Source organism: Corapipo altera, unplaced genomic scaffold (assembly GCF_003945725.1).
Source record: "Corapipo altera isolate COAL_440 unplaced genomic scaffold, ASM394572v1 61411, whole genome shotgun sequence".
NCBI lineage: Eukaryota > Metazoa > Chordata > Aves > Passeriformes > Pipridae > Corapipo > Corapipo altera.
In genome coordinates, this window is record NW_020884875.1 from 34,192 (window position 1) to 57,563 (window position 23,372).

The window sequence follows — 23,372 nt, forward strand, 5'->3', positions numbered from 1 at the left end:
GGAAGGCAAGAAGAGGATGCAGAAATGGCAGCCTGGCTCCTCTCAGTTCCTCTCTTACTGTCCGGCGTCCTCCCCTCCCCTTCCTCTATGGTCTCTGACCTTGTCGTGGCAGTGGCATGTTCTCCTTTTCCTGCAGAGAGATGGAAAGCAGCTTTATACTCAACTTGAGAATATTTTTAGATATAGAGAAGTTGGCCTGGTGACCGCAGCAGCCCGCCCTGCATATAAAATACTTGGAAAACCCTTTCCACGACAGGGTGTTCCTCGTTTGTTCAGCTCACAGTTTTGCTGGTGCTTCTGGAGAGATGGCAATGGCATGGGCGGGTGGCTCTGCCACCTCGTTCCCTGTGCCGATGGGCTCCCTCGCTCCAGACCCGAAATGCATTTCATTCCTCAGCAGCGGAGACAGTGGGGGCCACGGGCCTCCGCAGAAACATTGCAGAACGGCTCAGGAATGCAGAGCTGGAGCGGCTCCATGTGCTGGCGGAGGCGGCACGCTCCTCAGTCCCTGCCTCCCACCCCGCACCACCAGCATGGCTCCATGGCTCTGCAGGAGCAGAGCCCCTGCCCTCTGACTCACTCCTGGCCAAAACTGGATGCAGATCCTGCCCCTAGTCAGCTCAGGTCGGTGTTTGGGAACAGCCTCCACTGATGTACCCCATTCCGAGGGACGAATTGGCAGCACTGGGCAGGGATGCACAGACTCACTGTGGGCTGCTGCAGTGCAAGGAAGGCTGCCAGCACATTTTGCCCAAGAACCTTCCCAGGCCAAGCTGAGGATGCACGATAAGCTTTCCCTGACAGCCTTAATAGGAAGCCTGGTAGGAGCAAATCAATCTAAAAGAGAACACGCAGATGTGGTGCATCCCACACTGTATCCTCCCACCACTGGGGTTTAAGGACAAGGCAGCTTGGGTCAGCAGAGCAGGGGGACTCCTCCCAGTGAGCAGTCTCTGAGAGAGAGGAAAAGGCATGTCACTGCTGGAGAGCATCAGGTCGGGGCCAGATGGGGATTGGGAATGCGAGAAGGGCAGGGAGCAGTGGGACGGGGGCAGAGGACCTGGTGCAGGGAGCCTGAGGCATGTGGCAACCTGAGAAAGCACTGAAAGCTGCTGCACAGTGGGTAAACCCAAAGAAAAGGGCTCTTACAAGCTGCATCAGGCAAGCAGGGGGCTTATTTACAACCTTGTTTTACTTTGGTTATTTCTTTCAGATTTTACCCTGCTATAAGAATATTGCAGTTCTGATTTGGTGTCATTAAATCTGGTGTTTTGGAGCCCTGTTGAGGGACACTCACTCTGAGGCTGCTCTGTGCAATCCTTCAAGCCTCAACTCTACAACTCCCTGAAAGGAGATTGTAGTGAGGTGTGTGTGGGCTGGTCTCTTCTACGGTGCCACAGTGAGAGGACCAGAGGAAATGGCCTTAAACTGAGACAGGGAAGATTCAGATTAGATACTAGAAAAAATTTTGTCACTGTTAGGGTGGTGAGGCATTGGAATAGGTTACCCAGGGAGATGGTGGAGTCACCATTCCTGGAGGGGTGTTTAAGAGCCATCTGGATCTGGCGCTGAGTGATGTGGTTTAGGGATTACAGTGCCAGTGGTGGTGGATGGTTGGACTTGATGATCTTAAGGGTCTCTTCCAACCTTGATAATTCTTTCATTCTGTTCTATTCTATGAAGCTGATGCTTCAGGCTGGACCGAGCTTGGTTGCTGTTTCAGATGGCGTGGTGTGCCTCTGGCATGCCCTTGCCATGACTGGTCCCTTGCCCTCCTATGCATCATCCTGTGCACAGGCTCCCCAGCCCTGGGTTTGTGCCAGTAGCTACTGCCCCAGACCCTGATCTCTGAGCACTCCCTGGGTGTGAGTGGTGCTTTCCACGGGTAATTGTATTTAACATGTGAGGTCTGTGCCTGGTGCCCTTATCTTGCCTCCCCGAGCAGCTTCAGGCTTTTCCATCCATCTGTGCTCAGGGTGCCAGCTCAGCATGCTGTGCTGGTGGCATGGAGGGCCCTGATAGCTGGGACAGGGACCTGCCAGCTCTGGGTCAAAGCTTGGTTTTCCTCTTGTGGCTTCTGTGTCATCACAGGTTTAATTATAACTCCTTCCATCGTGCTCTCCCACAGTTTCTTATCTTGTGTTCTCCCACATGCTCGCTTCCTCCTCTCTGGCAGCATCTCCGCTGGGTACCAGCTGCTGTCACTCCAGCAAGTGAATAAAATTGGCTTTGGGACCTTGGCATGAGGAGGCAAGGGTCCCAGTGCTGGCTGGACATCCCAGCATCTGGAAAGTGGGATCCTCTCACAGGCTCACCAGCACAGGGTGCAGCCCTTGCTTGCCAGTAGAATCTGGGTCCCAGTTTTCAGGGGGCAGGGGTGCTGCTGGAGGAGGAGGAGGAGGAGGAAGGACCCTGTACACCAGAGGGGTCAGCAGCCACAGCTCACCCGTCTGTGTCCTCCGGCAGGTGACGCAGGAGTGGGGACAGCCCAGCCGCCACCATGGTTGCCCTCTCGCTGAAGATCAGCATTGGCAATGTGGTGAAGACGATGCAGTTCGAGCCCTCCACCATGGTGTACGACGCCTGCCGCATGATCCGTGAGCGGGTGCCCGAGGCCCAGATGGGACAGCGTAAGTCCGTGGTGGGACTGACTTTGGCATTTCACGGGTCTCCCTTTTCTCTTCTGTCTGTGCCTCTCTGGCGCCTTCCCAGAGAAGTGGTGGGGTGGGGGGAGCAAAGTCCAAGTCCTCCTGCGTGGTTGAGGTGAGGGTCTGAGCTTCTTAGGCTCCCTCGACACCCCAGAAGAAATCTGGGGCTTTGGAAGGTAGGAAGCCACATTTGGAAGTGAAATACTCGTGAAGCAATTTGAGCCTGTTGCCCTTTTTGTCTCTGCTCCTCTGTCCTACTTGCATTCATCACCACTAGCCAGGACTAGGTGGGTTTAAACAGTTGCAAGGGTCATTACAAACATTAATAAGCATTTAAGTTAATTTTTTCTTTCTTGGGGGATGTATAGTCTCCACTGGGTCTGTCCACCACTAGCAGCTCTCTGCGAGACCTGGTGCTGGTGCTCCAGTACCTTTCTAAGCCTTCTCAGCTCTAGCACTTTCCTGCTGCTGCTGGGCTCCCAATTAAGCCTATGCCTCATGACGTGACTCATGCCCACGCGGATGTGACCTGTCCCCATCATGGGTGGGGGGGTTGGAGCTCTGGGACGCCATCTCAGAGGCTCTCCTGGGTCCCTGCAACCGCTGAAAGCAGCTGTGCCACGGGAGAGAGACAGCAGAGAGGAGGTCAGGAGTCGTGGGAAGAGGAGGGGAAGTGCTGTGACATCTGGGAGCTGCAAATTCCTTGAGGATGAAAGGAAATGCCTTCTCGCGCCATGCCCGGCTGGTCAGCAGTCCAGCGAACCATGGCTTTCAGTTACAGAGAGGGACTGGATGTCTGTGGATGCAGGGCTGTACTGGTGTTGGAAGGAGCATTGCATTTCCTGCTCCTGGGTGTGAGCCAGCCTGTTTATAAAAAACCAGCCAGGCAAAAGCCTTAAAGGGAACTTCTTATTCCCAAGTTCCTTTTCAGTTTCTTACAGCTTTTCTTCTCCTATCTTCCTTGCAGCTTTTGTTTCTCTTTGTTCTCCTTAAACACTGGCACTCTGGCTCCCTTTTTGAGCTGCCCTGGTTTTTTGTCACCTTTGGGCTGGAGGAGCTTCAGTGTAAGTTTCCAGCTCTGCTGTTGCTCTGTCTCAGGAAGTGCCTCTCCCCGCCCAGCCTATGGATCTGGGACAAGCTGCTCAGTTTTCAGTGCTTTAGAGTTATCCTCTTGGAATTTGCTTTGAAAACAGTTTGGGGTTTTGTTGGTTTTTTTTTACTTTAAAAATAAAATGGCAAGCCTCCGTGGTTTTTCAGCTCCCTGTTTAGTAGGATCCTTAACGGCAGTGTTAGCCAGGCAGGCGCAGGGCAGCTCAGGAATTTGTCCCTCCCCAAAGAGAGCTGCCAACAAGATGACGAGTTATAAACATAGCCAACCAAGACAGCCTGCGGCACAGAGTTGTTGCAGAGGTGGAGAAGGACCTTTCCAGGGCACAGCCAGGCGTGGCCCTGGCCTCTAGCAGCATAAAAATGTGGTTTGAGCTGAGGTGCCACTGCCCAGGCTCCAGCAGCAGCACTTTCACCAGCCCCAGGGGAGCAGGATTTGGTGAACAGCAATTATTCACCACCTCTGACACCTCATCCTCCTTCAGCCTCCTCCTCCACAGAGGAGTCCCAGCAATTCTTGTCCTGCACACCAAAGTTCCATCATTTAAATTGCCTCTGTCTGCATCCTTTCAAACTCTTCTGTGTCCTGAGGAGATGCAGACCTCACCACCATGAAATACTCAAGGTGTCAATTGCCTAGATTGTATATACCAGTTCCCAGCACCCTTCCTGGTGATCCAAGACTTTATTACCTTGCTTTCACCACTACTACACATTGCACTGAAGATTTTGGAGAGCTGTCAACCACAACTGCAAGCTCTCCCTTCTGTGGTGTCTGTCAGTTCCAAGTTGGGCATTGTGTAGGCATGCTTCAGATGATTTTTTCCATAGATAACTGTGGTAAAACATGCACCTCGGAGCTTGCTTGCCAGCTTTGTTACTCACTCGTTGGGTTTAGGCTCCAGCTTTCACAGTGCTGCTGTGCTTCACGCACCGGGCTGCACTGATGCACATCCCTGGGCACAGACTGGCATCTTGGTGGCCCTGTCCTTCTCAGGACTCCCCTGGGAGAGACTTTACCTGTTTTTCAGCCAATGATTTTGGGCTGTTCCTCTCGGATGAAGACCCAAAGAAAGGAATCTGGCTGGAGGCTGGGAAGGCCCTGGACTACTACATGCTTCGCAATGGGGTAAGTGTCCATCCCACATCCTTCCAGCTGGTACCTGCCTTGGCTGCACAGTTGGATGTGCCCACAGTGTGGAGATGGTGTGGGTGCCTGCCCTGCTGCCTTGCATCATGTTCTGCAGCACACTATGTCCCCCCACAATTGCACTGGGCATTTGGGAGCTGTTGGCATGACGGTGGGATGTGGGTTCCATGCACTGGTTCCACCACTGGGAGCTGTGCTCTGCTGTACCTGCAGGATACCATGGAATACAAGAAGAAGCAGCGGCCCCTGAAGATCCGCATGCTGGATGGGACAGTGAAAACGGTGATGGTGGATGACTCCAAAACTGTCACGGACATGCTTATGACAATCTGTGCCCGAATTGGTGAGAGGAGAGGGCAGCAACAGGGGGAAGAAGGGAGGTGGGGAGAGATGGCAGCATCTGACAGGCTACTGGGGGAGTGGCAGCAGCTCTGCAGCAGATGGCCTGGCAGCATGGGTGTCCAAGGGGTGCTTGGGGAGGGCACACTGTTCAGCACCTCTGCATTGCTCCATGCTTTGTATTTGGCAGCAAAATCACGCTGAGTTTGGTTCTCTGCTCTCCTGCAGGCATCACAAACTATGATGAGTACTCGCTTGTTCGGGAGATTATGGAAGAGAAGAAGGAGGAGGTTACTGGCACCCTCAAGAAGGACAAGACCCTGCTGCGAGATGAGAAGAAGATGGAAAAGCTCAAGCAGAAGTTGCACACAGATGACGAGTGTAGGTGCCTGGATGTACTGGGGATGGGGTCAGGCTGTGCTGAGGGCAATGAGGAGTGGAGCAGGGAACCCCCTGCAAGGGGAAGAGCCAGTCAGGGGAGGGGAGAGGACTATAATGAGGAAATGTGTGCGCACGCCTCCTGGAGTGTCTCCTGCCTGGGGGCCCAGGAGAGAGGGGTGAGAGCCAGGATGCAAGAGGCGGGCATCCATTCCTCGCTCCTCATGAGCAGCCCCAGGGCTGGGACCAGCCCTGCCTCAGTGCCTGTCCCTGTGCTCACACCTTGGCATTGCCTGCAGTGAATTGGCTGGACCACGGCCGGACCCTGCGCGAGCAAGGCATTGATGACAACGAAACGCTGCTGCTGCGGCGCAAGTTCTTCTACTCTGACCAGAACGTGGACTCGCGAGATCCTGTGCAGCTCAACCTGCTCTATGTGCAGGTACAGCTTCCCAGGGCACCTGGTTCCACTGCCAAGTGCCAGCCCCTGGAGGAGCGACCATGGGGGGTACTTCAGGATACCCAGTTATCTCCTGGGTAGGAGCCAACACTGGCAATCCTAGCCCTGCCCTCTGTATACTCCAGAGCTCCCCAGGGAATCCCATGTCAGCTGTCAGGTAGGAGTCATCCTGAAGTCCTGCTGCTATTTCTCTCCCAGGCTTGATGCTGTTCCCTGTAGGGGACAGCCTGGTCCCAGATCCTCCTGTTTTTCAGGGCAATTTCTTTTAACTCTGGAAAACTTGTTGTGCTTGGTGTAGAGGGGAGCAATGGCAGGGCTGCGTGGCTGCCCAGCTCACAGCAGTGTCTTCTATTCCCACACAGGCTCGTGACGACATCCTGAACGGTTCCCACCCTGTCTCCTTTGACAAAGCCTGTGAGTTTGCTGGCCACCAGTGCCAGATCCAGTTTGGGCCACACAACGAGCAGAAGCACAAGCCAGGCTTTCTGGAGTGAGTATCCTGAGGAGCCCCTGGGCTTTGTCTTGAAGGGTCTGGAGCAGCTTGGCAGCACTCAGCACCACACCGCCCTGTGGGGCTCCAGGGGTTTGGTTGCCTGTGGTGCAGCCCCTCTCCTCCTTACAGCACAGTGCCCAAGTGTGGAGATCCACACCAGCCACAAGGTGTGCCAGCCCCCTATCCTGCCATCCTGCTCCCTTTGGCACCCCTACAGGGACATGCAGCCAGCTCCAATGGGGGTCCCCAGCCCACCATATAGCCCGCCGTGATGCCACACAAAGGGCTGCATCCTAAGCACCTCCACCCCACTCTCAGCTAGGCCAGCTCCAAGGACAGCTTTCGTAGCTGCAACAACCTCTCCCACATCCTTCCTGCTCCCAAAAACTCCCAGCTCGTGCCCTGGCAGGGGTTTGTCTGAGGCTTTGGGTTGGGCCTCCTCATAGTCAAAGACAGGTGCTGGCTTTGGGCTCTGCTTCTAACAACTGGCTTGCCTGTCTCTTGGCAGGCTCAAGGATTTCCTGCCTAAGGAGTACATCAAGCAGAAAGGGGAGCGCAAGATCTTCATGGTATGTGCAGCAGGGAGGTTGAAAGCTGGGCTTTTTGTTCCTCCTCACTGAAGGCTGAGGCTGCTACTGTCGCGGAAGGCAGCACATAGCAGTCTGGTGGGAGGGAAACAGGAGCAGGAGCTGTAGGTGGGCAGACAAGGCAACTCCTGAGATATACCAAAGATCAGAGGGATGCTGTAGCAGGGGATGCTGGTGGGGTAGGGAGAGCCTGGAAAGGCTGTGGAATGGTGGCACTAACAGGACTATGAATCCTGGTGCAATGTTCTGTCTTTGCTGTCACAGGCCCACAAGAACTGCGGGAACATGAGCGAGATTGAGGCCAAAGTTCGCTATGTGAAACTTGCCCGTTCCCTCAAGACCTACGGGGTCTCCTTCTTCTTGGTCAAGGTAGAGCAGCAGCCCCCCAGTCCCACTTCTCACCAACCAAAATTCCTCCTCTTCAGCATCCCTCCCTCTGTTGCACCTCAAGCTACTACCCCTCAACTCACATTGCTCCAGTTTTCCTTACGTCTCCACTGTCCACCTCTCCTTCATGCCTTTCCCTGTGCAATGCCTTCCTACTCCTGGGTTCACGCTTTTTCTCCTTTTCAAGCTCCATGTGGTGGTTGTCACCACTGGAAAGCATGGCCTTGGGGGTGTTTGGTAGCCATAACAGGCCTCAAAGGTCTCTGCCTGGATGGATCCATCCTGGGGGTAGCCCACAGCCCTTGTGTTGTGGCCCACAGGAGAAGATGAAGGGGAAGAACAAGCTGGTGCCACGGCTGCTGGGGATCACCAAGGAGTGTGTGATGCGCGTGGATGAGAAAACCAAGGAAGTGATTCAGGAGTGGAGCCTGACCAACATCAAGCGTTGGGCAGCCTCACCCAAGAGCTTCACCCTGGTAGGGACCAGCACTTGGTCCTCCACACTCCCTCCCTGTTGGTGCCCCCGTGGGGGGCTGCTCTCACTTAGCCTCCCTCTTGGGTATTGCCCCACGGTGGCACAGCCCTGCCATCCTCTGGGGCCTCTCCCAGCTCTTGTTTTGGAGGCTGGCGCTCGGGTGCTTAGCGCATACCAGAGGGGCTCAGGGTGGCTGCCAGTGCCCTGCTCCGGTGCTACCCTGTGCCCTGCTGTTGCAGGATTTTGGAGATTACCAGGATGGTTACTACTCGGTGCAGACGACGGAGGGGGAACAGATCGCCCAGCTGATTGCTGGCTACATAGATATCATCCTGAAAAAGGTGAGGCTGTGCTGAGGAGAGCACTGATAACCATATCCTCCCTGGAGAGGGGTGCAGGGTGCCCCTTCCAGCTGCTTCCAGACAGCCATTGGCACATGGTACTGCTGGAAGAGCTGGAGACAGGGCAGGGGAGCCCTGCAGCTCTGGTACAGTGTCTGGGCCGCAGGAGGAGGGGAAGGTTCAGAAGTATGTGCTGTCTGACACTTCTCTTTCCCTCCACAGAAAAAGAGCAAAGACCACTTTGGACTGGAGGGGGATGAGGAGTCCACCATGCTGGAAGATTCTGTGTCTCCAAAGAAGTAAGTCTTCCAAGAGCAAGACAGTTACCAAGCAGAAGTTGAATGGAGGACAGGATATCTGGGGTCCTTTGGTGCCAGCTCTCCCGGCAAGCCTGTTTCTGTGCCCATGGACATTGCTTCACCTGGTATTTCTTCCCCTTTCAGGTCAACAGTCTTGCAGCAGCAGTTTAACCGTGTAGGCAAGGCAGAGCTGGGCTCAGTGGCCCTGCCAGCCATCATGCGGACGGGGGCTGGAGGGCCAGAAAACTTCCAGGTGGGCACGATGCCACAGCCTCAACTGCAAATCACCAGTGGCCAGATGCACCGAGGGCACATGCCTCCCCTGGTAAGCTCTCCCAGTGCTCACCACAGGACACAAACTCTGAGAGGTGCCTGTTGGTCTTATGTAGACCCGTTCATTTGGGTCCATGGCCAGGCATTGCCTTCCTGGGAAGGGCAGGGGCTCTGTGCCGCTGGTGTCTTGGACCTGCTGAGCTGGCATACTCCTGCACCCTCTCTGCAAACTTGAGCTACACCCCAGCATTTTCCCCTGGCAGGCAGCTGCAGCCTCTCCTTCAGGTTGTGCCTGGACAACCCCACTAGTGCTTTGGTTTGCAGCAGAGCCCAGCTAGTTAACTGTGAGACTTACTTGTACCTATGGTGGGATGTGGCATTTCCCAATGGGAGTTGCAGAGCGAGTCCCCCTTCTTGTTAAGTGTACCCCACTTTGTGGAGACCTACCTAGAGCACTGTCATCAACGGCGCGTTCAGGGGAGCAAATTATTTAAGCCTAGATTTCCAGCCTTCAGCATACCTTGGTCTTGTCTCTGTGTTTGCAGACCTCAGCCCAGCAAGCTCTGACTGGCACCATTAACTCAAGCATGCAGGCTGTGCATGCAGCCCAGGCCACGCTGGACGACTTCGAGACCTTGCCACCCCTCGGGCAGGATGCTGTGAGTGCCAGGTGGACATGGTGTGCTGGGGGTGGACCTTGCTGGATGTTGTTAGGTGGGCTGGGTGAGGCTGGTCACATTCCCAGGAGAAGTGCCAGCAGCTCCTGGAAGATCTGCTACCTGAAAAGAGATGGAGTCACCAGGTATGGGTGCTGAAGGAGAAAATGAGGCTGCACACACAGAGTCCGATTTCAGGTCTTGTCCCCTGACACTTTTTGGCGTTCCCCTTTTATTCATATTCTCTCATAAACAGCACCTGGAGTTTTTCCTTTAGTTAACTGGAATTCCCAGGATCGTCCCAAACCAGTGCCTTGATGCCACACATTCACACTTGCATCAAGTGGTAGCTGTGTTCAGCCATGAGAGAAAATCACATGCTTATGCAGGCTGGTTAAAGTGGTTTTCCACTTTGAGGCATAACTTTCTCTCTCTCAAAGCACTTAGCCAAGGTCAATCCTCCCTTTTGATTCCGATTAACTAAATGCAGGTGCAGAGTGACTGAGCTTGTTCCCACAGTATCCCACCCTGCGGGCAGATATGGAGGGGACATTTGACTGTGTTGCTTGTTCAGAATGGACTGGAGAGTTTTGGGTGGTCACAGGTCTTCCTTGTCTTTTCCTTGTATCCTCTTCCCTGTGTTCCTCTGTGTGAGCATGTGTGCTGCTACCCACCACCTCTGCCACCATCTCCTGATCTTGTTCTCCCCATTTCAGGCATCCAAAGCTTGGCGTAAAAACAAAATGGATGAGTCTAAGCATGAGATCCACTCCCAAGTGGATGCTATCACTGCTGGCACAGCCTCAGTGGTCAACCTCACTGCAGGTATGTGGAGGGTTGGAGAAGAGGGATGCCTCAGTTCTGGAGAAGGCTCTCTGTTGTTTGGTTGAAGGAGAGGGCTCCTGCCCTCCATCATAAACTGGAGGTGCCAGCCTGCCCCAGCTAGAAATAAATCAGCCCCAAAGGCTGCTGATATTCCTGTAGAGCTGGCCATCCTCCACAGCTCACCTGGCTTTTAGACCCCTACCTGTGCTCTGCCCAATCCTTCCTCCCAACTGTTAGCTGACCAGCCATGATCTGGACCAGAAGCATGTTGTCCAGTCTGTGCCATAGCTTGAGGCACAGCCATGGCACAGTGCAGCTCCCTTTCTCCAGGCTCTCCTGCCAAATCTCAGCTGATACAACAACCTTTCAGGCTCAGGAGCCAGAGGGTCTCTCCCCCTGCTCCTGGAAAGAAAAACCACATCAGTGACAGGTGCATGGATGCTCTTGGACCATCACTTGAAGTGCATCCCATCTTATCTTCTCTCCTTCCTGGGCAGGGGATCCAGCAGACACGGACTATACCGCCGTGGGCTGCGCCGTCACCACCATCTCTTCCAACCTGACGGAGATGTCCAAGGGCGTGAAGCTGCTGGCTGCGCTGATGGAAGACGAGGGAGGGAATGGGCGGCAGCTTCTGCAGGCAGCCAAAAACCTGGCCAGTGCCGTCTCAGACCTGCTGAAAACAGCACAGCCTGCCAGCGCTGAGGTGGGGGGCAGGAGTGGCTGTGGGTCCAAGGGGAAGGGGGAAGCTGAGGGGAACTATTGAGTGGGGTTTTAGGGTTTGCTCATGGGCCCGGTGTTGATTATGCCTTGTTCCTTGCAGCCTCGCCAGAATCTCCTGCAGGCTGCCGGCCTCGTGGGCCAGACCAGCGGGGAGCTGCTGCAGCAGATTGGGGAGAGCGACACTGACCCCCGGTTCCAGGTGAGTGCACCCAGCGGCAAGCAGGGACACCCACTCTCTAAATCCATCAGCCTTTGCACAGGACCTGGCAGGAGGGCTCTGGGTCGAAGTGTGTCTGGTACCAGCGGTGACTTTGTCGGGGAGGGGACAGTCCATTGCCCATCTCTGTCCCTAGTGCCACCGTGATATAACACCTCTTATCTTGTGGATTCCCATGTAGATCCCAGAAAGCCGGTGTACTTGGATCCTGCCTGCCTCTGAACCAAAGACGGTAAAACAGGGCTGTAGGCATGGCTTGGTGGTCCCTGCCGTCTCTGACATGAGGGGTGCTCCTCTGGGAACTGTCATCTGAACTCTTTGGAGAAGGGCTCTTGAAAAATTCTACTTTCCTGGTGATTGGCTCTCAGAAGTCCATACATTCGGGTCGCTGCTTGGGCAAGTGCTGCTCTGGGAGTCCTCCCTTGCAGCTTCTGCCTGCTGCTCCCTGCCTGTTGCTCCCTGCCTGTGGGAGCTGCCTGCCTGCTACTCCCATCGGAGGCCCAGGATGGCTGGAGCGTTATGGGGAGGTTTTAGATGAACTGACTTCCAGCTGGCTGGCTTTCCCACGACTGCTCCTTCCAGCACAAGGGAGGTTAGCACACTGTGCTGGGCAGGAGGATCCAGCCATAGTATAGTTCAAAACAGACTCTGGAAAGAAGGGGGTTCTGTTCATGGCAGCCACACAGCCTCGACATGAGCAGAAAGGCCTTGACAAATATCCAAAGGGAGCAGAAAAAACAGCACCAGGGCAGGAAGCCATGCTTGACCAGGCAGCAGTGCCAGGACAAAGCATCCCCAAGGGGCAGATTTAGGACCTGGAAGACAATTTGCAGTTGTACAGCAGTAAGTTCTGCCTCACAGCTGTCAGACCCGAGTGTATCTACTTCCCTCCTTGGGCTCGGATGCAGTGGTCTGGGGACTCTGAAAATGGGTGCATACACTCTCCGATCTTTCCTCCTGTCGCAAAAGGTGGCAGATTGTAGTGGAAGTAGTCTTGGCTTGCAGGAGGCGAGGGGATGCTGTGACACTTCTGGTTTGGTGGCTGGAGGTTTCCCTGTCAGGGAGTGTGGGGCCACTCGCTGTGAGCACTCACACAGCAGGAGGTTGGCAGCAGGCAGAGAGCCCTGCCCTGCCCTACCAGGGTCTTTGCTCCAAGCATTTGATGTTTAGCACTAATGCTGCCAGTTTTCACTGGCAATGTGCTGCAGGGGCTAATCCTGAGGGCTGCAGCGTCCTGTCATGTCTGATGCCCTACAGGAAAGCAGTTTGCTGTATTGGTCACTGCTTCTTGTGTGCTAGCAGAGTGGCCTCATGGCTTTCCTGCCACTCTGGGGAGAGGAGGCTGGTTGTGTTGTCATATACCTCTCCTTTAGCCTCAGGAATAATAGCAGAGATGAGCCAACAAGCTAGAATAGAAAATACCTGGCATGCCTGCAGTACAGGTGATCAGAGCATCTCCTGCTCACCTCTTGCTGGTGGGATGAGCCTGTAGACTGGCAGCTGCCCCCAGTGTGTCTGTGCCATGAGTGGCTTGCACCTGCCATTTGACTGTAAGGGTTTGTCATTTTTTTGCTGTGTTCAAATGTTTGCAAATCCCATGCAAATCCAGGCAGTGCCAGCAGTACAATCAAGGATGGATGGCTGCCTGGGGAGTGGGTGTTGGGATGATGCTGAGCATTGCCCGAGCTGCTGTGGGTGGTGTTTGTGGCAGTGCAGGCTGGCTCTCAGAGCCAGGCTATACACCCTCACTGCCAGCTGTAGGACACAGAAGAGATGGGGTCAAGGTGTTGCCAGGTATTCGGTGCTGCTGGTGCTGGGACAGAGTGGATGAAAGGCCCCTGAGAGCTCACATTTCCCCTCTGAATATTTCACGAGAGCCCTGCAGACGGCTGCGGCCATTTCCACTGCCATGGCTGCCTCGCTGACCCTTTCTGTCCCCTCCCAGGACATGCTTATGCAGCTGGCAAAGGCAGTGGCCAGTGCTGCTGCTACGCTGGTGCTCAAAGCCAAGAACGTGGCTCAGAAAACAGAAGACGCAGCGCTGCAGACACAAGTGATCGCTGCGGCCACCCAGTGCGCCCTCTCCACCTCCCAGCTCGTGGCCTGCACCAAGGTAAGCAGCAAGGTTAACCCTTGCCTCAGCATGGCTGCAAGCTTCACCTGGCAGGGGGGCAGCTTAATGGTGGGGTCCTAGGTGTGCCAGAACTACATGTCCTAAGGCAGGACTTTGGGAGTGTGGCACAGGGAGTGTGGGCTGCCTCTGACTGGGTCCCTGCCACTGTGCCCAAGCAAGGAATATCCTCTTTGGAGGAGCAGAAGTTTGGGATAGCTGTCCCTGCACAGCCCCTACAAGGAGCCTACCACACTCACTGCCCAACCTTTCTCCTCCCTTCCAGGTTGTGGCTCCCACAATCAGTTCCCCAGTCTGCCAGGAGCAACTGATTGAGGCTGGCAAGTTGGTGGCCAAGTCAGCTGAGGGCTGCGTGGAGGCCTCCAAGGCAGCCACCAGTGATGACCAGCTCCTGAAGCAGGTGGGGGTGGCAGCCACGGCTGTCACCCAGGCCCTCAATGACCTGCTGCAGCACATCAAGCAGCACGCCTTGGGCGGGCAGCCCATCGGACGCTACGACCAGGCCACTGACACCATCCTCAACGTCACCGAGAACATATTCAGCTCCATGGGCGATGCAGGTGAGAGCAGCTGATGGAACCCACATCAGAGCATGGTGGATAGTGAAGTAGTGGGGAGCCCTTGGGGCTTGTTGATGGGCCACACTTCCATTCTGTTCCAGGGGAGATGGTGCGTCAGGCTCGTATTCTAGCCCAGGCCACCTCAGACCTTGTCAATGCCATCAAAGCCGACGCTGAGGGAGAGACTGACCTGGAGAATTCACGCAAGCTTCTGAGTGCAGCCAAGATCCTGGCTGATGCCACTGCCAAGATGGTGGAGGCTGCGAAGGTGAGTGCATGGGGGAGGGTGGATGCTGGCTTTGGCCCCCAGCCCTGTCCCACACTGTTGGCTCCGTACTGGGGAGGGGACGAGCAGCCCCTGGGTGGGGCAGCAGTTCTCAGAGTAAGGAACCTGTGCAGTGGGGTAGGCTCATCCCGGAGCTGTTCCCTCTCCTGCTGCTGGGCTCTACTGGAGAGGCTTTGGACATCTCCCCAGCACCATAAGTAGCCAGGCTACCTTGTGGGGGACTTTGTGGCATCAGGCCAGAGCACGTGCTGCTTCAGGAGGACAAGGGACTCTGTGGTTCCTGCGAGGTGTGATGGGTTTTCTGCTCTCTCCAGGGAGCTGCAGCCCACCCGGACAGTGAGGAGCAGCAGCAGCGGCTGCGCGAGGCAGCAGAGGGGCTGCGCATGGCAACCAATGCCGCAGCCCAGAATGCCATCAAGAAGAAGCTCGTACACAAGCTGGAGGTGAGATGCTGGGCAAGGGTCTGCAGAGGGCAAACAGGCACAGTCAGTGAGCAAGGCCTGACCAGGAGCCCCCACATCCCTGCATTGTCCAGCAGAATAAAGTCCTTTTCAGGCACAGTGTCTGTGCTGCATCATGCAGAGACCTCCCTTCCCTTCCCTTGTGTGCACCGGGGCGCTGGGCATCGGCGGTGCTGGGGATGCTCCAGTGTCACAGATATAGGCACAGGAGAAGTTGTTTAGGGCAGATGGGCCCTGGTGTGTGGGGGGTGGCTTGAGACAGGCTGCCCTGCTGCCACTGTTAACTCATGCCTCCCTGTGCCAGCATGCAGCCAAGCAGGCCGCCGCCTCCGCCACCCAGACCATCGCTGCCGCGCAGCACGCCTCCTCCTCCAACAAGAACCCTGCTGCCCAGCAGCAGCTGGTGCAGAGCTGCAAGGTAAGGGCTGGGCCTGGGCCTGGCATCTCCTGTGCTCCTCCCTATCCCATCTCCCATCAGCCACAGTGGGCAGACAGGACCTTGGGGTCCTCAGTCAGGCCCCCCAGGAGCTGATCCTTTGATTGCCAGTCCTGGGTTGGATCCATCTTCTTCTGACCATGGTTCTCCTGTGACCGTTTTTCTCTGGCAGGTGGTGGCAGAGCAGATCCCAATGCTGGTGCAGGGTGTGCGAGGAAGCCAGTCCCAGCCAGACAGCCCCAGCGCCCAGCTGGCTCTCATTGCTGCCAGCCAGAACTTCCTGCAGGTACCCACGCTGCCCAGAGCTTCCCATGCCAGCTCTGGCATTACAGCTTTCCTACCATGCCTGGCCCTCCTAAGATACTGTAAGACCTTCTGTGTATGTTCAACTGACATGCTGCATGTTCATCCCCTTTTCACTGCTTTTTGTTTTGGCCTGACAGCCTGGTGGGAAGATGGTAGCTGCAGCCAAGGCCACTGTCCCCACCATCACGGACCAAGCCTCTGCGATGCAGCTCAGCCAGTGTGCCAAGAACTTGGCTGCGGCTCTGGCTGAGCTCCGCACAGCAGCCCAGAAGGTGAGAGGCTGGGTCTCCCATCCCACAGCAGGAGAGTGCAGCTGGCTGTGCAGAGCAGGAGAGGACAGTGGGGATAGCCCGGTGGCAGGTCGTGATATCTGCCGCAGCCAGGTGGGCTCAGTGGTCACCTTATCACCTTCTCTTCTGCCCCATCACAGGCTCAGGAGGCGTGCGGACCCCTGGAGATAGACTCTGCACTGGGTCTGGTGCAGAGCCTGGAGAGGGACTTGCAGGAAGCCAAGGCAGCTGCCCGCGATGGCAAGCTCAAGCCTCTGCCAGGAGAGACGGTGAGGGCACAGGAAAGGGTGGCTCAGGGTGATGCAGGGTGGACTCTGGGGCAGCTCACCAACATGTCCCAACTCATCCTCCTGCAGATGGAGAAGTGTGCCCAGGACCTGGGGAACAGCACCAAAGCCGTCAGCTCTGCCATCGCTCACCTCCTGGGAGAGGTGGCTCAGGGCAATGAGAACTACACAGGTACTGGCCTCAGCAGCAGGGCTGGGAGAGGGGGCACTGAGCTGACAGGCACTGACCTCTCCATCCCCACAGGAATTGCTGCCCGGGAAGTGGCCCAGGCCCTGCGCTCGCTCAGCCAGGCTGCCCGTGGTGTGGCAGCCAACACCTCCGACCCGCAGGCACAGAATGCCATGCTGGAGTGTGCCAGCGATGTCATGGATAAAGCCAACAACCTCATCGAGGAGGCGAGAAAAGCAGTGGCCAAGCCTGGTGACCCAGAGAGCCAGCAGCGCCTGGCCCAGGTGGGGAGAGTGGGTACCCCGGTATGCCCTGTCAGGCTGTGGAAAGGATGTGAGGCTGGCTGGGAGATGGTGACCGCTCTTTGCTTCTCTGCAGGTGGCCAAGGCAGTGTCACAGGCCCTGAACCGCTGCGTTAACTGCCTGCCAGGGCAGCGAGACGTGGATGCTGCCATCCGCATGGTGGGAGAGGCCAGCAAGAGGCTGCTCGCGGATTCGGTGAGCCAAAGGGGGAAGTCTTGTGATGCAAGGCAGTCCAACTGCATCAGATTCCTCTAAGCATATCACCAAGCATGTGCCATATTTTCAGCCTCCACCTTCATTCACCTTGCTGCCCCTCCTAACCCTTTACCTCCTTCCAGTTTCCTCCCAGCACCAAGAGCTTCCAGGAGGCACAGAGCCAGCTGAACCAGGCAGCTGCGGGGCTCAACCAGTCTGCCAACGAGCTGGTGCAGGCATCACGTGGCACCCCTCAAGACCTGGCCAAGTCCTCTGGCAAATTTGGGCAGGACTTCAATGAGTTCCTGCAGGCAGGAGTGGAGATGGCCGGCCAGTCCCCGGTGAGAGTAAATGCCTGTTGTGGTGTCCTGGGTATAGTGAGAGGTTTGGGATGCCTGAGGAGGTGGCTGACCACAGGCAGGGTGGCCAGGCAGTGGTGGTTAGTGTGGCTGTGGCCAATGCAGTTGGTGGGATGGGGTCTGGAGCTGTGCAAAACCACAGCAGCAGGGAGAAGGTGGCTTGAGTTGGTTCAGTGAGAATTGCTGTCAGTGAAGAAGTTGGGTGAAAGGAACTGGCTCAGCCTGAAAATCACCAGAGAAGATCCAGGGTGGGTATGGACTTTGGAAACCTGCTGCAGATAACACTTTTTGGCTCCTTGCAGAATAAGGAAGACCAGGCACAGGTGGTGTCGAACTTGAAGAGCATCTCTATGTCCTCCAGCAAGCTGCTGCTGGCTGCAAAGGCTCTCTCTGCTGACCCTGCAGCCCCCAACCTCAAGAATCAGCTGGCAGCAGCAGCACGGTAGGAGGAACTGCTCCCTGAGAGCTGCTGGTCATAGCAGTGAGCCTAGGTGGTGAGGCAGCCATTGATCCATGGGTCTTTTTCTCATGTCCCTGGCAGGGCTGTGACCGACAGCATTAACCAGCTGATCACCATGTGCACCCAGCAGGCCCCAGGCCAGAAGGAGTGTGACAATGCCCTGCGGGAGCTGGAGGTGAGAAGCCACATCTTGATGAGACAGTGGAGAGGCTGAGATGGTGGGGAGGGAGGAGCACTGCAAGGGGCAGGAGGGAGCAAAGAGGAGTGCAACTGAAGGATGCAGAACCTTCCTCTGGATGTGACACCCTTATCCCTGCAGACGGTGAAGGAGCTGTTGGAGAACCCCACCCAGACTGTCAATGACATGTCCTACTTCAACTGCCTCGACAGCGTCATGGAGAATTCCAAGGTGAGCCCTGATGTAGGAATGGAAGTTTGAGGAAAGACAAGAGGATTTGGGAAGGATGTGGGTGCAAAGGGAAGGTGGTTCCTCCTCCACTGACAAAGCACAGTGAGCTCTGATCCTGGGAGCACTGTGGTAGCAGTGGATGGTGTCCATAACCAGTGTGTGGTGTGTCCTGCAGGTGCTGGGTGAGTCCATGGCTGGCATCTCCCAGAATGCCAAGAACAGCAAACTGCCTGAGTTTGGGGATTCCATCAGTGCCGCCTCCAAAGCTCTTTGTGGGCTGACAGAGGCAGCTGCCCAGGTAAGACACACTCAGTCCTGAGCATTACCCCAGGTGCACAGTTGCCATATGCACCCCACCCCTGCCCTTCCAAGCCTGTCCCCATGGGACAGTGCTGCCAGGCTCCTCTGCAGCCTATGCCTGCTCTGAGCTCCCCTGCTCTGTGCAGGCTCTCTCTCACCGCCTCTGTCATGCTCTTAGGCTGCCTACCTTGTGGGAGTGTCGGACCCCAACAGCCAGGCTGGACAGCAGGGCTTGGTAGACCCCACTCAGTTTGCCAGAGCTAACCAAGCCATCCAGATGGCCTGCCAGAACCTGGTGGACCCTGCCTGCACCCAGTCCCAGGTGAGTGTGGGGTGGGGCACGATTATAGGCATTTTCTTGCACAAAAAGAAATTGTACGTCTAGTTGGAAGAGCTGCATCCCAAGAATTAGCCAAGATGGTGGCTGGTGTCTCATCAGGCCCCATCAACTGCACTAGGAACCAGCTGGCAACTTCAGTGCAATGGTGACAGTCCAGATGCAGGGCTCTGTGGGTGTGCAGGACCTTGGTGATCCTTCTTGAGTCTCAGGAGAGACTCTTGTCATCACTAGTGCCCCATATAGGGTGGGTGGGAACAAAGAATTGTGGGGGTAGGGGGTCATGGTGGATCCTGCCTTACTCTGCTTTTCCCTGCAGGTGCTGTCAGCAGCCACCATCGTAGCAAAACACACCTCAGCCCTGTGCAACACGTGCCGCCTGGCCTCCTCCCGCACCGCCAACCCTGTAGCCAAGCGCCAGTTCGTCCAGTCGGCCAAGGAGGTGGCCAACAGCACAGCTAACCTGGTGAAAACTATCAAGGTGCAGTTTCCCTTCTGAGGCACTATGGTGGGGATGGGAGTTAGGGTGCAGTGGGGGTTGGATAACTGCTCTGGTCTCTCCACACCAGGCCCTGGATGGCGAGTTCAATGAGGAGAACCGGGAGCGGTGCCGTGCTGCCACCGCCCCTCTCATAGAGGCTGTGGATAACCTGACAGCCTTCGCCTCCAACCCGGAGTTTGCCACCGTTCCTGCCCAGATCAGCCCAGAGGTGGGATACTGCAGGGAAAGGGAGGATATGGCCTGCCTGTGATGGGCTGCTGTAGGGTGGAGAGGAGTTCTGCCTTCCCCGAGCTTGGGATGGAGTCTCAGTGTGGGGCTGGTGCACTGAGGGGGTGCAATGGGAAGGTTTTCAGCAAGCCTTGGCCTTCAAGGAGCTGGTCCAGGGTAAGAGTTATGGGAGACTTCCCATGCACGGTCCCGTACCTCACCATCCCGTTGTCTCCCTGTGCAGGGGCGCAGAGCCATGGAGCCCATTGTGTCTTCAGCCAAGACCATGCTAGAGAGCTCCGCCGGCCTCATCCAGACTGCCCGTTCTCTGGCTGTCAATCCCAAGGACCCACCACAGTGGTCAGTGCTGGCTGGACACTCACGCACCGTCTCAGACTCCATCAAGAAGCTGATCACCAACATGAGGTGAGCAGAGTCCTGAGTGAGCATTCCTGAGGATGTTTTGGCTCATCGTCTCCTTGGCCACTGGTGGGGGGAGGCCAAGGGACAGGATTTTGTCCTGCCTGGGAGCTGCTCCTCCAATTCTCACACAGGTTGATGGGAACACATGCTGCTGTTCCCAGGCTCCTATCACAGTGGGTTGCCCCAAAGCCCAGGAGAGGGGTCCTGCCCCTCAGCAGCACCAGCTGAGGCTTGGGGCGAAGGGATGGCATAGCACCTGCCAGCACTTGCCTGATCCATCTGTCACACAGGGACAAAGCTCCAGGACAGCGTGAGTGTGACGAGGCCATTGAGGTCCTGAACAGATGCATGCGGGAGGTGGACCAGGCCTCCCTGGCTGCCATCAGCCAGCAGCTGGCCCCCCGAGAAGACATCTCCCAGGAGGTGGGTCAGGGACATGCTGTAGCAAACCTAATGCAGTGGGCGTCCTTTCCCCACCTCTCAGCAGCATGCAGACTGCAGCCCTGCTGCAGCCTCACACTACACCCTCTCTTTGCACAGGCTTTGCACAACCAGATGATCACGGCTGTCCAGGAGATCAGCAACCTGATCGAGCCTGTGGCCGGTGCAGCACGAGCCGAGGCATCGCAGCTGGGGCACAAGGTAACTGGGGTGTGGAGGCTGATGAGGCACTTGGTGCATGGGGAGGGGACGTACAAGGCAGCTGGGGCTTGAAACTGCTGTTGCTAAAGCTGCTCTTCTCTATAGGTGTCTCAGATGGCTCAATATTTTGAGCCTCTCATTATGGCAGCCATTGGCGCTGCCTCCAAAACACCCAACCACCAGCAGCAGATGAACCTCCTGGACCAGACCAAAACACTGGCTGAATCCGCCCTGCAGATGCTGTACACAGCCAAGGAGGCTGGTGGGAACCCCAAGGTGAGCATGGGCCTGTGAGGGACATGTGTCAGTGGTGCGGGATCCTTTTGGGGTGCATGGTGCACATGCATGTACCAGACATGAAAACCCCAGGGTGAGTGTGCAGCATCCCTGTTGGGAGGGGAGCCTTACCTTACCTCACTCTGGCTCATCCTTGCAGCAAGCTGCTCACACCCAGGAGGCTCTGGAAGAGGCTGTGCAGATGATGAAGGAAGCAGTGGAGGACCTGACCACCACGCTGAATGAGGCAGCCAGTGCTGCAGGTGTTGTGGGGGGCATGGTGGACTCCATTACCCAAGCCATCAACCAGGTGAGGGGAGCATAGACAGGACCTGGCCAAGGCTGGGGTGGGGGAGAGAGGAAGAGTAAGGGTCAAACCTTACAAGGCAAAGACCTTGTGAGCCAGAGCTGGAGTCAGAGTCTCCTGATGGTCTCTTGCAGCTGGATGAGGGGCCCATGGGTGAGCCAGAGGGCACCTTTGTGGACTACCAGACCACAATGGTGAAGACAGCCAAGGCCATCGCTGTGACTGTGCAGGAGATGGTGGGTGCAAACAAACCTGTCACTGCAGAATGCACTGCCTGCCACCCAGGCAGGCAGCCACTCTCCTTGCCTTGTCCATCTCATGCTCTGCTTCCATCAACAGGTCACCAAATCCACCACCAACCCAGACGAGCTGGGCACACTGGCCAATCAACTCACCAATGACTATGGGCAGCTGGCACAAGAGGCCAAGCCGGCTGCTCTCACTGCCGAGAATGAGGAGGTGCGAGCATGGGGGGGGGTGCTGGAATGTGATGTGAGGCAGAGCAGGAGCTGCTGGGGCGTGAGAACAGAGGACAGGGACACTTGAACCTCCCATCGGCACTGGGGGCGGCAGCATTCACACCTCCCCTGAAACATAGTGTGGAAACATGGAGCAAAGCCGTGTTTCCGTTTTCCAACTCCTGAGTGGGAGGATTGGGAAGAGGAGCCGGGTGGCTGGTGGTTCCCAGCGGGTACCACAGATGCAGGGATAAGTTCCCTGCTGACTCTGTCATGCACACGTTCCTCCCAGATTGGCTCCCACATCAAGCGCCGGGTGCAGGAGCTGGGCCACGGCTGTGCTGCACTGGTCACCAAGGCTGGAGCCCTGCAGTGCAGCCCCAGTGACGCCTACACCAAGAAGGAGCTGATAGAGAGTGCACGCAAGGTTTCCGAGAAGGTAGGTGGTCCAGAGGGAGGGGTGACAGCGTGGTGAGTTGGGAGGGATGCTAGATTGAGCCCTGTGGCCTTGGAGCCACCATGCTAGGTTCTCCCATGGTCCTATTGGGTTCTGCTGGCTCTCAGCCATGCTCTTCCCTGCCCAGCTGATGGGGTGAAGGATGGATCCCCCTCTGCAGGCACCATAACAGCAGCTGGTGCTTATGATGGGTGAGGTGTCCAGGTGCTGCTGACGTGCTGATGGCAGCCTGCCAGGAGAGTCTGATCTACACACTGGTGACAGCCCAGGGCTCTCCAAATCAGTGTTGGACAAAGCATTTGTTGGGTCTCCAGCCAAGCTTGCAGCTTGTGCATTGTGTCCAGCAGTCAATCTAAAGAGCACTCTTCTGAATAACAGATGAAAACGTAGCTTAAAAGCTCTAGTTGATAGAGTAGCAGTGCTTGTAAGCAAAATCACAAAAGCAAACACTTGTCTATCATGCCTGGCGCATACCTGCATGCTCAAGGCATCCTGCAGGTCCTTCCTTTCCACAACTGCTTTCCATTAGGAAGCTTGTTCTCTTGTGAGTGCTTGCCCAAGTACAGAAAATTAATTTAACAGCTAAAGAAGAAACAAGCTGTTCTGATGCCTGTTATGCAAATTTTACTCATTTGAAAGCTACCAGAGTCCAGTGTCTCCTGGACCAGCAAACACGATAGGTGCAAGGTAAAAATAAATAACTGGAAGCTAAAAAGGGGTGCCCAGACGAAACATTCCCAGTTCCTCTCCTTAGTATAGAGTGACTCCGTCCTGGGAGGTGTTGAAGGTGTATGTGGTGAGGGTTCCCTGAACCTGCTCTGCTCCCCCAGTCACTCTACTCGTACCCCACAGGTTTCTCATGTGCTGGCAGCTCTTCAGGCTGGGAACCGTGGGACGCAAGCCTGCATCACAGCAGCCAGTGCTGTCTCTGGCATCATTGCTGACCTTGACACCACCATCATGTTTGCTACAGCAGGAACCCTCAACCGGGAGAACTCGGAGACCTTCGCTGACCACAGGTACATGAGCGTCTTGTTCAGCCTCTGCTCAGCCAGAGACCCCCCCGTCAGGCTCTGTCCTGTGATCTCCTCTATTTCTGAGTTGTGGACCAGCCCCAAGGAGAGCTCCAAGCTCAGGTCATGGTGGCTCTGTTTCCCCTCCAGTTTGTACATACAAAAAGCAGGATCCACAGTCTCTCTGTACCCCAAGGACCATGTGTGCAGTTGTTCTCCCTGACTCCCTTCTTCACCCCAGGGAGGGCATCTTGAAGACAGCCAAGGCGCTTGTGGAGGACACCAAGGTGTTGGTGCAGAACGCCACGGCCAGCCAGGAGAAGCTAGCCCAGGCTGCCCAGTCCTCTGTGACCACCATCACCCGCCTAGCAGAGGTGGTGAAGCTGGGTGCTGCCAGCCTGGGATCTGAAGACCCAGAAACTCAGGTAAGGATGGGGTGT

At 56.1% G+C, this 23,372-nt stretch overlaps 1 protein-coding gene across 5 annotated transcripts in view; it reads left to right on the top strand.

The window, feature by feature from the left end:
- The first annotated feature begins 1,046 nt into the window (after nt 1–1,046).
- The window catches only part of TLN1 (talin 1), a 30,599-nt gene continuing 8,273 nt past the window's right edge, over nt 1,047–23,372 (top strand). The window contains exons 1-47 of one of the 5 annotated variants that reach the window (XM_027634352.1): nt 1,047–2,213; nt 2,467–2,630; nt 4,787–4,884; nt 5,119–5,248; nt 5,473–5,625; nt 5,922–6,064; nt 6,445–6,572; nt 7,084–7,144; nt 7,427–7,531; nt 7,870–8,025; nt 8,264–8,365; nt 8,588–8,664; nt 8,809–8,989; nt 9,483–9,596; nt 10,310–10,418; nt 10,916–11,124; nt 11,242–11,340; nt 11,540–11,590; nt 13,304–13,471; nt 13,755–14,049; nt 14,151–14,317; nt 14,650–14,778; nt 15,101–15,214; nt 15,405–15,518; nt 15,676–15,810; nt 15,969–16,097; nt 16,185–16,287; nt 16,360–16,568; nt 16,663–16,782; nt 16,926–17,123; nt 17,444–17,583; nt 17,683–17,776; nt 17,921–18,010; nt 18,186–18,308; nt 18,489–18,632; nt 18,967–19,128; nt 19,217–19,357; nt 19,601–19,782; nt 20,070–20,202; nt 20,320–20,421; nt 20,527–20,697; nt 20,858–21,007; nt 21,139–21,240; nt 21,344–21,463; nt 21,755–21,901; nt 22,772–22,938; nt 23,174–23,357. In XM_027634352.1, the coding sequence (XP_027490153.1) occupies nt 2,501–2,630; nt 4,787–4,884; nt 5,119–5,248; nt 5,473–5,625; nt 5,922–6,064; nt 6,445–6,572; nt 7,084–7,144; nt 7,427–7,531; nt 7,870–8,025; nt 8,264–8,365; nt 8,588–8,664; nt 8,809–8,989; nt 9,483–9,596; nt 10,310–10,418; nt 10,916–11,124; nt 11,242–11,340; nt 11,540–11,590; nt 13,304–13,471; nt 13,755–14,049; nt 14,151–14,317; nt 14,650–14,778; nt 15,101–15,214; nt 15,405–15,518; nt 15,676–15,810; nt 15,969–16,097; nt 16,185–16,287; nt 16,360–16,568; nt 16,663–16,782; nt 16,926–17,123; nt 17,444–17,583; nt 17,683–17,776; nt 17,921–18,010; nt 18,186–18,308; nt 18,489–18,632; nt 18,967–19,128; nt 19,217–19,357; nt 19,601–19,782; nt 20,070–20,202; nt 20,320–20,421; nt 20,527–20,697; nt 20,858–21,007; nt 21,139–21,240; nt 21,344–21,463; nt 21,755–21,901; nt 22,772–22,938; nt 23,174–23,357 (6,279 nt within the window). In that variant the 5' untranslated portion in view covers nt 1,047–2,213; nt 2,467–2,500. Of the gene's footprint in view, nt 2,631–4,786; nt 4,885–5,118; nt 5,249–5,472; nt 5,626–5,921; nt 6,065–6,444; nt 6,573–7,083; nt 7,145–7,426; nt 7,532–7,869; nt 8,026–8,263; nt 8,366–8,587; nt 8,665–8,808; nt 8,990–9,482; nt 9,597–10,309; nt 10,419–10,915; nt 11,125–11,241; nt 11,341–11,539; nt 11,591–13,303; nt 13,472–13,754; nt 14,050–14,150; nt 14,318–14,649; nt 14,779–15,100; nt 15,215–15,404; nt 15,519–15,675; nt 15,811–15,968; nt 16,098–16,184; nt 16,288–16,359; nt 16,569–16,662; nt 16,783–16,925; nt 17,124–17,443; nt 17,584–17,682; nt 17,777–17,920; nt 18,011–18,185; nt 18,309–18,488; nt 18,633–18,966; nt 19,129–19,216; nt 19,358–19,600; nt 19,783–20,069; nt 20,203–20,319; nt 20,422–20,526; nt 20,698–20,857; nt 21,008–21,138; nt 21,241–21,343; nt 21,464–21,754; nt 21,902–22,771; nt 22,939–23,173; nt 23,358–23,372 lie in introns of all 5 variants that reach the window. The other 4 variants (XM_027634351.1, XM_027634353.1, XM_027634354.1 and 1 more) reach the window with 4 other exon arrangements.